Source organism: Alosa alosa, chromosome 19 (genome assembly GCF_017589495.1).
Source record: "Alosa alosa isolate M-15738 ecotype Scorff River chromosome 19, AALO_Geno_1.1, whole genome shotgun sequence".
Classification (NCBI taxonomy): domain Eukaryota; kingdom Metazoa; phylum Chordata; class Actinopteri; order Clupeiformes; family Clupeidae; genus Alosa; species Alosa alosa.
In genome coordinates, this window is record NC_063207.1 from 15,059,357 (window position 1) to 15,073,373 (window position 14,017).

General features: G+C 44.8%; 1 protein-coding gene across 1 annotated transcript; it reads left to right on the forward strand.

Moving 5' to 3' along the window:
- The first annotated feature begins 1,590 nt into the window (after positions 1 to 1,590).
- On the forward strand, positions 1,591 to 12,677 carry calm1a (calmodulin 1a). Its single transcript, XM_048228218.1, has 6 exons — positions 1,591 to 1,703; positions 7,068 to 7,098; positions 7,803 to 7,946; positions 9,587 to 9,693; positions 10,200 to 10,335; positions 10,966 to 12,677. Exons 1-6 carry the CDS (start codon positions 1,701 to 1,703, stop codon positions 10,992 to 10,994), a joined length of 450 nt encoding a protein of 149 aa, XP_048084175.1. The 5' UTR covers positions 1,591 to 1,700; the 3' UTR covers positions 10,995 to 12,677.
- The last annotated feature ends 1,340 nt before the right edge of the window (positions 12,678 to 14,017 follow it).

A 14,017-nucleotide genomic window follows, 5' to 3' on the forward strand; every position in this document is an offset into this window, starting at 1 on the left:
TGTGTGTGTGTGTCCGCGTGTGTGCGTGTGCCCTCGTGTGTGTGTGTATGTACGTGCATGCTTGTGGTGTGTGTGTGTGTGTGTGTGAGAGAGAGAGAGAGAGAGAGAGAGAGAGATTTGAAAATGTTAAATGTAACAAAATGTTGACTTTATCCATGACTTGCAATAGATTTCTAATATGCTGCTGCACTGCTCCAGCTCTAGCACAACAGGCCGCTCTGAGGGAAATGCCCAGTCATAATCAAATAATTCACTGTTCCAGTATCCAATTGGTCATAGTTATGTAGGCCTAACAAGTTAATGCAACATTATTATCATTATTATTATTATTATTATTATTATTATTATTATTATTTTAATGTAGGCTATACTCTTTTGGCTATACTCTTCAGCCAATGTGGTTCTGCCATGTATTTTCAAAGTCAAAGTCAAAGTCAGCTTTATTGTCAATTTCTTCACATGTTCCAGACATACAAAGAGATCGAAATTACGTTTCTCACTATCCCACGGTGAAGACTAGACATATTTTACCAATTTAGGTCCACAGACAAACATAACATTCAAGTAAACAAAAAAGTAAGTAAATAAGTAAATAAGAGGGCACATATAATAATGAAAAAATAAGAGCAGCAAAATTTGGTTGAAATTGTGCATAGACAGTCAATAAAATACTAGTGCAAAGTCAGGCCAATAAAAGGCTTGGGTAGTTCTGTTTGACCTAAGTAAGAAAGAAAGTGGCATAGTGGTGCAAGTTATGTAAGAGCAGCAGAAGTGTTGTGTTTTCAGGACAACAACACCAAGTTGTAAAGTGTACAAGTGTGCAAGTGTGCAAGTGGAGTAGTGCAGGCGGCCATTTTGGGTCCAATGTCCAGGATGTTATGTAGCTGAGGGTGGAGGGGGGAGAGGAGGGAGAGAGTTCAGCATCCTTACAGCTTGGTGTATGAAGCTGTTGGTGAGTCTGGTAGTGCGGGAGCGCAGGCTTCTGTACCTCTTCCCAGAGGGCAGTAGATCAAACAGATTGTGAGCGGGGTGACTTGCATCACTCACAATTTTGGTCGCCTTGCGGGTGAGGTGGGTGGTGTAAATGTCCTTCAGGGAGGGGAGTGAAGCACCAATAATCCTTCCGTCATTTTTATTCTGATAATGACGTTTGTATTTTTATTCTGATATTGACCTTCAAATAAATACTGAAATAAAAGTCAGATTGTCAACATGTGGCATGTAGGTACGTTAAAGTTATCTCCCATGATGTCAAATATGTCTAATCAAATATGTCTAGAATAAAAACTTTATTAGACTGGGGCCTAAAATCCTAAAATCTATAAACAGTGTTATGCATAGCCATTTTGTCTTCAGGAACCCTACTGTGAATGTGAATGTTGGTGTCGATGGTTTTGATAAGGTGTTTTTCACCAATTGATCAAATAAACATTCTGATGTTTTTTTTTTTTTTTCGCGCAGTGCTGGGACACTGCATTAGCCTAGTTGAAGTGAGAAGGGGGAGGGTTATGAACTGCGTTCTGCAGTGGGGATATACGGAAGTGAGTGAACCGGGACTGCGCGGCGGAGGAATACACGCACTTATATAGCCCACAGACCGCTTGTGACACACATCCTCAGTTGTGTGATAGAGATCTAGACGAGAGCCCATCGCCCTTGTAGAGTAGCTTGTGAAGACCGACCCATAAATACCGTCAGAAATGGTATGTACCCTATTTATGTAACTCTTATTTATAATCAGTCAATTCAATCATTTGTGTTGCAAAGGAATAGATTATGAAGACTACATATTTGAAGGCTTCGTGTGACAAATTGTAATTCGCGCATTAGGTTATTCAGTGCTTCCTAGAGAGATTCTGAGCCTCGGCTAACTTAACGTTGGCTATTTTGTTTTTCGCGTTTTGGGTGTCATCCGAAAGGTTGCGCATGTTGTGTTGGTGGGTGTTGTCACTGCCAACGATTGCATTTCTTTTGGCCCTGGATTTGTTCGGGTTACATTGAATCTTAGCTAAAAAGAGACTTCTCCAATGCGGTAACACTTGACACCCATGTTCCAAACGAGACCAGTTAGAGCACGACTTTGCTAGCAAGCTATCGCTAGCTATCTTAGCAAAGTTATCTATGTTTGAGATATTCAGGAAGCGGCGAGTCATGTATCTGTGAATGAATGAAACTAGTGTAATAATAAAAAGAACGGTACAAATATGTACATGTACCTTGTTTCAGCTAAGGTTTGGTAGGGTAAATTGTCTAATGTGAACTAGATAGGTGGTTAACGTTACATTTGCGGGTCCCTTGGACCTAATTGACTGCAAGTCAAACAACTTGGCTACTGCTGCTAGCTGTCCAGCTAGGTAACATTAACGTTAACGTTAGTCCACTTCCGTTTAAATGTAAAGGCCATTGAAGTTCCTCAGGTTTTGTATTTGAATGTATTTTAGCTAGATAGTTTGCTGGAAATGCCAGATAAAGATAGATATTGGCTTAACAAATCCCCTTTGACGCGATATCAGTGGTCTTGTTAAGTGACCACAGCTGGATACATTAAATGACGCTAGATAATGTGAATAATTTGTGCAAATTGGTCATCATTAATATTGTCAATCAATGTTATCTTCTGCTGCTGTTAGTTTAATTTGTAACGGTATGGACAGGATAAAACACGAGAAACTGCTAAGAGTCTTCATTACGACGTGAATACTTGTGTTGCTGGCTATTAGTATTTGGGCTGTCCGCTAAATGTATTCGATGGATAAGTTACGACATCATTCGCATTGACTGCTTGTTGACAGTCGGAGAAACGACGTATCAGTTGTTCCACTACACATGTTATAAATCCACCTCGTGTTTATTATGTCGGATAACTTAATGGTCTGATCAGTTTCATTTATTTGCAAATTGCCGTTGTTGAATCCCTTTTACCAAGCGTTTGACGCGTCGAACACCCATCTATGCTGCTAATATTGTAGAAAGACTCGCGCCATCTTCATGGATGCTGAGCTAATTGCGTTGTGTAACTAACCAAATGACGCACAAATTGCATCCAAGTTGTTTCAAAACCTCCGTTGTTTCCGTGGCACAAACACGTTTTCAGTACACTCTTGTGGTTTGCTCCCTGCCTGGTCATGCACCGCGGGCAGATCTATCGTGCGCTGTCGGTTGTTTTGGAAGAAAGACTTCCAGAGACTGTTGGAGGGCGTGTTGCGCGGCCAGTCAGGTCGTGGATTCTGCCTAGACTTTTTGAGTTTATGCGCCTGTGTGAGATGCAGGGTTTTTTCCACTGGTCCCCGCGATAGCCTCGGGGTCCCTGACCCAACTCCTGGAGTCACGCCATGGGAGTGCGTGCGTTGCCATTAAATTAACTGATGTGCGTTTCCATGCAGCAGGGTCTAGAAGTTTGGCCCCTGCGCATCCTCCAAGTGTTGATCTGCGGGTCCCTAAGAAAACACCAAACGTGTTTTCTCTTCCTCAGATGTAGTAATGTGCGTTTCATGGTCAATTACCACAATGCACGTTGCATCATGCATACACAGACGGCAAGAAATGGCACGTCTTGTGTGTTTGTATACAAGTGTTGATTAGGGCTGCAACTGGATTATTTTCATACTCCGTTAATCCATCAATTATTTTTCAATTATTAATCAAGTAGGCCTAGTTGATTGATCGATACAATTGTAAAAAATGAGTGTTTCCCAAATCCCTAGAATAGTTGAGAATTTGATTTAATAATCGACAACTAATTAGTTAATTGTTGCACTAGTGTTGATCCAAATGGCAAGGCAGCCTATTTCTTACAATGGGAGACCTTGCTAAATCCAACTAAGTGGTGACTTTATTATTATTATTATTATTATTATTATTATTAAACAATAATAATATTTCCATCACACAAAAAAAATATGGATGCGGTTGTAGTTTGCGTCATTCATGTGTGTCTTAGGTCATCTACTGGTGCAAGGTGTAGCCTATTTATGCTCACTGGGCTTGTGTGCTAAATTGTGTCATGGTAATGGAGTCGGGGTTATATCTTCACATGTGTCTCTAGTGGATTTGGCTTGGGGATGCATGATCCACACATACTAGCAGGGGAGACAAGGGAGTGAGTGTGTAGGAAGGTCATTACGGTTCAGTGGGTCCCCCCCCCTCCTCCTCCGTCACATTGGCAAGTGCTGTGGCAAACACCCCTCAGGGGCTGCCCTGCAAACATGGTGTGAAAGTGGCAATACCACGCTGATTATCAGCCCACAAGCCACCAGCTCACTGGGCCTGCAGTTCGTGTGTGTGTGTGTGATAACTGCTAGCTCATGCCCACAGAGCATCTCCAAAATTGAGGCCAGATTCCAGGCGATGTTGCGCAGCACTTTTGTATCCAGGCCAGATTCCTGGCAGCAGTGGGTGGTGTGTGCTTGATGGGGTGTGTGTGTGTGTGTGTGTGTGTGTGTGTGTGTGTGTGTGAGTTGAGTGTGTGTGCACGCTGGAGAGCGCCTGACCTGGCAGGAGTCCAATACTGGAGCTGTGGTGCAGAGGAAGACGTGGCCCCACTCTCGAGACTGAGAAAAATGGGTAGTAGTTCCCTTCTGCATTTTGAAAGAAAATCTCATACTCGGTATGGAAATCAGAATGGATATTTGAGCACGGTTTATAAGGATCTTACTGTGTCTTGTCCTCATCCTAGACTCAAGAGTGGGCTGACAGGAGTTGGAGAATGCTGTCCAGAACCAGAGTTGAACTAGCCTAATCAACAGAGGCTTTCCCTCTTTAACCAAATGAAATCCATGTATCTGATGCCAGTCTACATTAATTGAATTGCTATGTGGTCAAATTGAATTGCAATGTGAGTGGTCAGATACTGCCAGCAGGCCATATGTAAAGGAGATGGCCAGCAGGACAGGTAACACTAGAGTCAGGGAGACCCGGAGGCTAGTGGACAGACAGGTAGGCACAGAGAAAAGGGGTGAAGAAACACAGAGGCCATGCAGGTGAGGCATACATTTGATTTGGAGCTGTCAGAACTATATCCATTGGCCTGTCCACCCGGTGGCCACCCTAACCTAATCTGTGCTGCCACTGGCAGAGCACCAGGGTGTCATCCCCTCCTGCTTTCACGGTGGCAAGGAGGGGTCAGTACTGGACAAATCTGAGCTCCAGTCACGGAAACGGATCTTCCCGTGACGGTGAAACCGATGCCGAGCCGCTGACAGCCTAGATTGCGGGGGACAACCAAGGCCCCAACCTGATTCGACAGACATCCGTTGGGCCTTAGCCGATACCCACCCCCCTTACCCCACCCCCCTGCTGACAGCCAGACACCTAATACAATACAGCCCTCAATGCACCAGCAGGAGGTAGCTGCAGCAATCCAGACCTGGGCATAGATGGGTGTCAAAAAACTGGCAAGCCGCTGGGCTCTCGCACTTCTCTCTCACTCTCTCGCGCTCTCTCTCTCTCGCTCTCTCTCTCTCGCTTCCTCTCTCTTTGTCTCACTCGCTCATTCTTTCTCTGTCCTCGGCCACCTGCTGCCTCCCCAGGCTGGGTTCAGACCGGTCACTCTGGAAAGGCGCAAGAGAAGGAGGGAGAGGAGAGGAACAAAAGAGGGGAAAAGTAGGGCAAGAATTTGAGCACACCGAGGACTAAGATCTCCAGCTGTGGTCGTTAAAGATTTTAGTGCAACCCTGCCCCCTGAAAATGAGGAAAATGCACCCCAAGAAGGCGGCCATGTACGCCGTGGAGGAGGATTCGCTGGTGACTCTGTCCATGGTGTATGAGCTGCTGGACCAGCAGCAGTACTTCTACAAGGAGCTGGTGGAGCTGCAGGAGCGCAACTACAAGTCCTTCTTGCAGATGCTGGTGGAGTCCAGCAATGGGCGCGTGGACGCTGTGGTCAAGGAGCTGCAGGACCTGAAGAACGGCCTGCAGGCCAGCCGCACCGAGCTGGCGGAGGCGCGCCGCGAGGGCCGCCAAACGGCCAAGCATGCCGAGTGTCTGGCCGAGGGGCTGGTCATGGTGCGCACGGCACTGGACGGCCTGGCGGGCAAGAAGGGAGTTGGGACTGGAGGCGTTGCTGGTGGTGTTGCGGGTGGTAGTGGTGCTGTCGGCGGTGGTGGAGGTTGTGGGGTTGGGGGTGGGGCTGGACGTGGAGCGGTCAAGCCGCCAGAAGCCAAGCCCACAAGGGGATGCCAGAGCGAGCCCAAGGCTAAGAAGCTGGTGGCCGACCTGACTGCAATTCAATTCGACAACATCCAGGTTCAGACCTGTTGGCTGCTTTAGAAAGGAGAAAGTATAACTTTGAGCACAGAGAGATTTAGATCAATGATAACAGGGAATGTTAGGTCCTGTAACATTATCATCAGTTCTGTTGTAGATGGTAGTTTCTGGTAGGTTGAATGAAACAACCTGTCAGAGAGGGGACGTTCGATGCTGTTTGCATGACGCTCTTTGGTACAACTGATGACAGTTGTTTTTTTTTTAATGGGCATCACAGAAGATTAACTATGACTGGGTGAAGCATCTACCTGGATGTAAAGTGATACAACAGTATTGAGTAGCTAGCCTGCTATGTGTGAAGGGGTTAGACAAATGTCCATTTTGCATGGGGAAACCTGGAAACTATGTGTGTGACGTCTTGCTTGACCTCACTGATGCAATATAAATTCCTCCTGACAGATAAGAGATGGCCTCTAAATTGCAGGGAGATGGGAATTTGCACAGTGATTAAAGCGAGAACCTGGTAGCGGATTTTTAAAGCAGTTTTGCATCTGTCGTGTCCGCAGGGGCGGGGGCGTGTGCCATGAAAAGGTCACTCATCAGGGGGAGGCATCGGGCAGGGAAATAGTGTGGTTGAAAGGAAAACCACAGTGGTTTATTTCTCAGTTATGTCATCATCTAAAAATTGTCTGTGTGTGTATGTGAGATGTTGAAGATCTGCTTCCTTCCCTCCTATATGCTAAAGTGTATTGAGCCCTTTGAAGCAAAGCCTGATTTAATATTTTTCTCTCCACCTCTCTCTGTCTCTCTTTCCCTCCCTCCACCCTCTCTCTCCCCCTCTCCCTCCCTGCCTCCCCTCACAGGCCGACCAGCTAACAGAGGAGCAGATTGCTGGTGAGTACATGTGTAGAAAAGGCTGTCTGCACTTTTTTTCTCTGTCTTTTCTCTGTCTGCGAGTGAATAATTCACTTGACTGAGCTGCCTGTGTGTGTGGGGCTCATCACTGATTAAGCCCATCTATCAGTGCTTAACACGCCCCTTTATCAGTGGCTAATGAGCACTGTCTCAGATTAATACTAGTGATTAAGGCAGTCCATTAGAGGGCCTGTGTGGAGATCCATTTAGACTGCTGTTGATGTTTCCTGCCGGGGTGCAAGAAATTGGGACATGCAGCCAGTGATCCGAGAGCGCTGAAATATTTATCAATAATCTTACTGCTCCACATCCTGCAGTACTCTGCACACTAAGTACGGAGCCGCAAGCATCTGCAGAACTTTAGAGTCTGAGTTTTTGGTGGAGGGGCTGTGTTGTTTTGAGAGGGGCCTGCATTCCTGTTACCTGCAGCAAGATTCTGTACCAGTTTTCTTAAGATTAGATTCCAGCAGTTTATCTTGCAGTACTTTTCCATGCTTTTTTTTTTAAGTGTAAATGAATTGTTGATCCCCCCTTCATGCTTTTTTTTTTTTTCTTACTCATGTGGGTCCTCCCTTTATCTTGCCGACTCTCCCTATCTTTTCACACTGCCCTCTACCCCCAATCTTTCTCTCTCCATTTACTAAACCCTCCATCTCTCTTTCTCTCTCTCCCTGTGCACACAGAGTTTAAGGAGGCTTTCTCCTTGTTCGACAAGGACGGCGACGGCACCATCACGACCAAAGAGTTGGGCACGGTGATGCGCTCACTGGGCCAGAACCCTACCGAGGCCGAGCTGCAGGACATGATCAACGAGGTGGACGCAGACGGTGAGTGGACGAGGTCGAGGCAGTAGTGAGCTTCAGGGCGAGACTACCCCAACCCAGTGACCCTGCCCCAATGACCAGGATGTTTAGTGGCATAAAGCTGACATTGCTGATGGGGGTGGTTATTGGAAGAAGTAGTCTACTGGAGGAAATGGAGAAGGTATTCTTCCGTGCAGGGCTTTAAGCAGTCAAATTGGACAACTGAGTAAAGATAATTGAGCTTAATCATGGCTACAAGAAGATCCTCGCTGTGTGTGTGTGTGGTGTGTCTCCATCACACTTTGCTCATCTTTCCAGCTCTATGTGGGTCAGACTGCAGCAAAGCCGGTTGAATAACTGCAGGTAATAATGGGCCTATGAATCCCTTACGTAATCCTATTTCCTCCCAGTGCAGCCCTGCTGCACACTCGGTCTAAATGCCCCCGGGGTCAAAGCATGCCTCTGTGCCTCGCTCCGACCCAAGTACCCACACATTATTAACACTGTTCACACAGCAAAGAGCAGCAGTTTGATACACACACTCACACACACACACACACACACACACAAGGGACACATAGTTGGCCAATCACCTTAATGGCCTTGGGGAATAATGTGACCCTCACAATCACACACACACACTCACTCATATACACATCCCTGTCAAATGGACCATTGCATAACTGTCAACACACACACACACACTGCACTCTGGGAGTAGTCCGCAGTCCCAGCTCGCGTCCCATGAGGCGGGGAATGTTCAGTGCACACAGGGGAGCACCAAGCCCAGGGGCCAGCTGGGTGTAGATGATCATCCCATTCTCATGCGCTCATATGCTAATAAGAACAGCTTATGTGACTCACAGATCTGCACACAGGCACCGAGGGTTTCTGCTGCTCTGTGCTGCATCTCAGAAGAGTTTAGTCATTGTTATATGTTATTGGTGGGTTTCAACAATAACTTATAAGTGTGTGGAAACCAAAGATTATAGAGCGCGCCGCTCAAAGATCTTTGGTGGAAACTAAGGATGCATCATTCTGTAGTTAATGAGGCTAGCAGTCCACCACCCTAGCAGTCAGAGAGGTGGAGCAGGGGTCTACCACCCGAGCTGTTGAAGACCGGGTTAGATATGAGGAAATTTGGATATCGGTCAAGTGGTTGAACAACAAGTATACATTTCCTTGTTTTATTTAGCAAGACAAATGCCTAATTCATAATTCATATGGAATGTACCAGGCAAAACATTGTAACACCTTGCTGTTTTGTTAATCACCTCTCACAAGCAAGACTATTCAATCCATCCTCCATTTTGTATAACAGCAATATAGATGCTGCTGTTGTGTTGCTAAAATATCCCCATCCCCCTCTCCTTTTCGGATGTTGTGTCCAAAGCCTTTATGTGCAATCCACCTTAGGGCCTTTGGCCACATAATGCACTTTCAGCATCCTGTATGGAACCATAGGACAGAATAGCAGAGCAGTCTCTGTTCCATCCCCAGGGTCACAGTGTATGTGATGTGAATGTTTCTCTCTCTCTCTCTCTCTCTCTCTCTCTCTCTCTCTCTCTCTCTCTCTCTCTCTCTCTCTCTCTCTCTCTCTCTCTCTCTCTCTCTCTCTCTCTCTCTCTCTCTCTCTCTCTCTCTCTCTCTCTCTCTCTCTCCAGGAAATGGCACCATTGACTTCCCAGAGTTCCTCACCATGATGGCCAGGAAAATGAAGGACACAGACAGCGAGGAGGAGATCCGTGAGGCCTTCAGAGTGTTTGACAAGGTGAGACTTTGGTGTGGGTTTGGGGGGGTGGGGGGGGCAGGCATAGTTATGTGGTGAGAGATCATGGACTTGAATAGCCAAGATAATGGCCTTCCTACTGTCTCCTGATGCATGTTCATGTGATTGAATGGTGTTAAGCATGTTAGAATGTGATTATAGGTCTATCTCTGAGATTTGGAACATTAGTGCATATAGGATTATGAGTCAGGCTGCCTTTAAATTGCTCTGATTAAGTAAATAGGAGCAGATGGCTATTTATCTCATTGGTGATAAGGCCACAAGTGATTAATCTATGAAGGGGAATGTGCAGTCCCTCATCACTGTAGATCTTCAATGGTTGGGCCATCATCTTGTTAAAACGTTCAGCGTCTTTTGCAGAGTAGATCTATCCAAGACATTCAAATGTAGTGAAGGATCATTTGAATAACACATACCTACACACACACACACACCCCTACACACACATGCTGTAGCTTCTCTCTCATACACATCCTGATCTGTCTCAGGATGGGAATGGCTACATCAGTGCAGCGGAGCTGCGTCACGTCATGACCAACTTGGGCGAGAAGCTGACAGATGAGGAGGTGGACGAGATGATCAGAGAAGCAGACATTGACGGAGACGGACAGGTCAACTACGAAGGTGAAGATTCCCAACTTTGTCTTTTGTAATACTTTAGGATGTCTTGGTCAGGACTTTAAGTCTAGGCTGTTGGTCACTGCTGTTTCAGGCTTTATATGAAGGACAAAAATTCAGTACTTGGGGTTATTGATAACATCTGAAAGCACCTCAGTGTATTTGTCATACGCACACACAAATACACACATTCTGTGTGTGTCCATACAATTTTGACCATCTGTGAGTGGAGTGAGTAGCCTACAGCTTGAAAGGTCCAGAAATGTGACCCAATATTGGCCCAATAAGTAATAATATATACCCAATAAGCCATTGATCCATTTGACTAATACGACTTTAGGACTGGAATCGTCCATCATCCTGGACATGTACACTCCTTGCTGTCTTTCAGTTTGACAGGACAGTATCTGTTTCTGGAATGGCACTGTTCTCACAGTTGCCCATAAATGTTGGTTTCTCAAATACAGACATTTAGTCTAGTCTTGCTTTTGACTTTGTAAGCGGAGCAGTTGCTGCTATTGATCGTAACGGATCATCTCTTTTTTTTTTGGCTTGTCTTGGAGTGTTGTGATGTGATGAGTAATTGGTCATCTTTGGTCTAATGGTGTTTTTTTTGTCTCTCTCGTTCCTCCACAGAATTTGTACAAATGATGACGGCAAAGTGAAGTGCCCCTGTCCTCTCCTGACCTCCTTAGAAAAAAAAGAGAAAAAAAAATCAGTCAAATGTTTTACTTACCTCTTGCAAAAATATTCATCTATTCATACTGTTTCTGTATAGAAAATATAACTGAATGTTAAAAATGGAAAAATTGTCCTTAAAAAGCAAAAAAGACAAAACATTTATGTTGAAAAGACGAAAAAAAAAAATCAAACTACAAAAACGATCTGCATGTACTGACTAGTGGTCCTGTTCCAGACGATCAAGCTTAGATCATCCGTAAAGACTACAGAATAATCTTAATCTATACCAATAACCCACAAGCTACAGGAGCCTGACGAGAGCGCACAGCTTCCACTGCTGAACTGGTTCCATATGCTACTCATGGCAGTGTTTGGGTTGGCCGTTGTGTCCTCTCTCCTCTACGATCTCATTTTTCTTTCTTTCTTTCTTTCTTTCCCCTCATTCTTTCTGTTGTTGGTGCATGCAGCTTGAGACTGGAGCCGTAGTCTGGACAGTCCGTTGGCATTGTCCATTTCTTGCTGGTGTTTTGATTGGTTGTTTGTGGAGGTGGGGTGTGGTTCTGGGTGGGGGTGTGGTCTGGTAGACTGAAAAGTCTTGGGTTTGGGCAGAGGCGGTGTGTTCACGTGCTGGTCGGACATTGGGAAGTAGACAAGCTCCAAAGTCAAACCCATTAACTGCGTCATATTCTTGTGCTTCTTGATTGGAGAGTGAAACAGAACATAGATGACAAGCAGATATTAAGGTTCCAAAAAAACTTTTTTTTTTTTTTTTTTCAGACTTTTAATAATTTTCTTTTTTTGTTTTTTTTTTTTTTTTAACGAAGGCAATAAGATCTACACATGAGCTCATTGTCATCACAGGTGGACTGTTTTCCTTTTTTCCTGTTGTTGACTGTTGCAGAATTGAAACCTTCCTCAGATTACGAATCACAAAGGGTCATATCCTCCTAACTCAGAACTTGTGTAGCATAAAGAATCCCAAACAACTACCATACAAAGCATTTTAAGTTTGCGTTTTGTCCAACTTTGATTGGCGTTCATGCAACTCCCAAGCAAGAAACTCCATATTTTTATTTTGTCCGATAGTGTGTGAACGCACCAAGATATGATGAAATTGCAGTGAGCGTGTGGGGTGGGGAGGGATGTTGTAATGTATGAATGGGACCTGTGCAGTTTGCTTAAATAATTCAAAAAAAAGAAACTTAAGAGATATTTTTAAGAAAATGGAACATTTATCAAAAAAAGGCAAAAAAAAATCTATATAGAAGTTTTAAAAACAAAAATGACATGTTTGGCATGTTAGGAAATATTTGGAGTTTTGTTTTTCATGTGCATCGAGCTGTACTGGAGGGGAGTGAAGGGTTGGGAGTATGGAGGGGGACTTAAGTCTTCAGGTTTGGGAAACCTCACGCCTCTGAGTGGGGAACATCCTTAAGTTTCTTTGGGCTATAGGGGAGACACTGTTGTACCACGAGCATCTTTTTTTTGTTTGTTTGTTCTTGCATTTTTTTTTTTTTTTTTTTCCTCAGATCTCAGATCTGCAAGTCTCTGCAGAGGTTTCTATCTCTGTCTTCTCATCTTTTTGAGTTCAGGTTATGTTCATTCCAAGTTGTACATGCTAGTCTTTTAATTGTTTTTTCCAATAAAAAAACATGAACTTCAACAAGCATAATGGTTGTGTCTTCACTGTTCTTCAACTGTATGTATAGGGCAGCCACAGAATACTTTGAGGGAATCATCCTTTTTCTTTTAGCCAAAGCCTATTACTGCTCCGTGCATGATGTGCCTTACTACTGACCTCTGCCCTTCTAATACAGATATATCAGGAAATCATTGGGGAACAAAAATGGGCCGCTTGTCCACATGCCTCATGCAAGTTTGATGGTCTATGCATGTTTCATAGTAAAGATTGCCTTCTTGGCTTTGAAAAAGCTGACCCAAGACACTAACCATGCACTTGCTGATCAATCTCAATTTGAAAATGTAAAGCTAAAAGATCGTATGAATATTGACATCGTAGAGACATTTGATCGTTGAAATCCATGGATATGAGCTCTGGCAGCTTTATTGACAGTATCTCATTAGACAGAAATGATTAACCCTGCACTCTGTGCACAGTGCTGCGTGGGCCCCCTCACCTTCTGTGTATACTGTATAAATACATGAGGACATGCAGGGCTTCTTTAGTTCGCTCCTCTTAAAGAATGTCTTTGGAGGTTGGGTTGGTTGCCAGGGCAACGCCATGGAGCAGGAGCGGTGGATGAGGGGGATTTGAAGAAGACTCGTGGGAGTTGAGGCAAGGTAGCGGTGCTTACAGCAGCGTCTGCCAGCACTGCTGCTGTGAAAACCACATCCACCATGCCTCTTCATCCCTCTCTTCTCTATCTCTCCATCCACCATGCCTCTTCATCCCTCTCTTCTCCATCTCTCATGTCCTCCTTTTTCATGTTCTTTCACTTTTACTAAACGTTCTATATCCAATAAGCATACAATTTTCTATATTATCTATCATTATGAATCTTAAAACACTGCCCTAATTAGGTAGATGATCAGCAGCAACAATGGGGTTCTTCCAGCATCATCAAAATGATCCCAGGCTAGTCTGGGAAATTGCGTAACACCACATAATGACTGATATAGGACAACTGCACACAAAAAGAATAGCATAAGGATAGACAAAATAGCACAAAACACAAATTTCGTCTAGATAAGAGATGGGTAAGGATGGTTTCTCACATAGATGTTTTCTCTCGGTAACCGTCAGGTGAAGAGGGGTGGTTGTTGGTTTACTGTGTTCAGTAGGTTGGTTGTGTGTATGTGTGTGTGTGTTCAGTGGTGGGGAATGGAGCGTGGTGATAGGCTCGCTGAAGGGGGGGATGGGAGGAGGATTGGGGGAGGCAGTGGCTCAGTGTAGCATCGCTTGGAGAGCCTATGCCTCCTGGCTTCTCGAATTGTGTGTGTGTGTGTGTGCCTACACGCTCTGGTCCTCTATCTCACACACATACAC

Bases quoted from the DNA above. Each gene is read 5' to 3' on its own strand.
- calm1a (XM_048228218.1), top strand. The intron at 7,947-9,586 runs GTGAGTGGACGA...CTCTCTCTCCAG, and splicing joins CAACGAGGTGGACGCAGACG to GAAATGGCACCATTGACTTC. The intron at 10,336-10,965 runs GTGAAGATTCCC...GTTCCTCCACAG, and splicing joins CGGACAGGTCAACTACGAAG to AATTTGTACAAATGATGACG.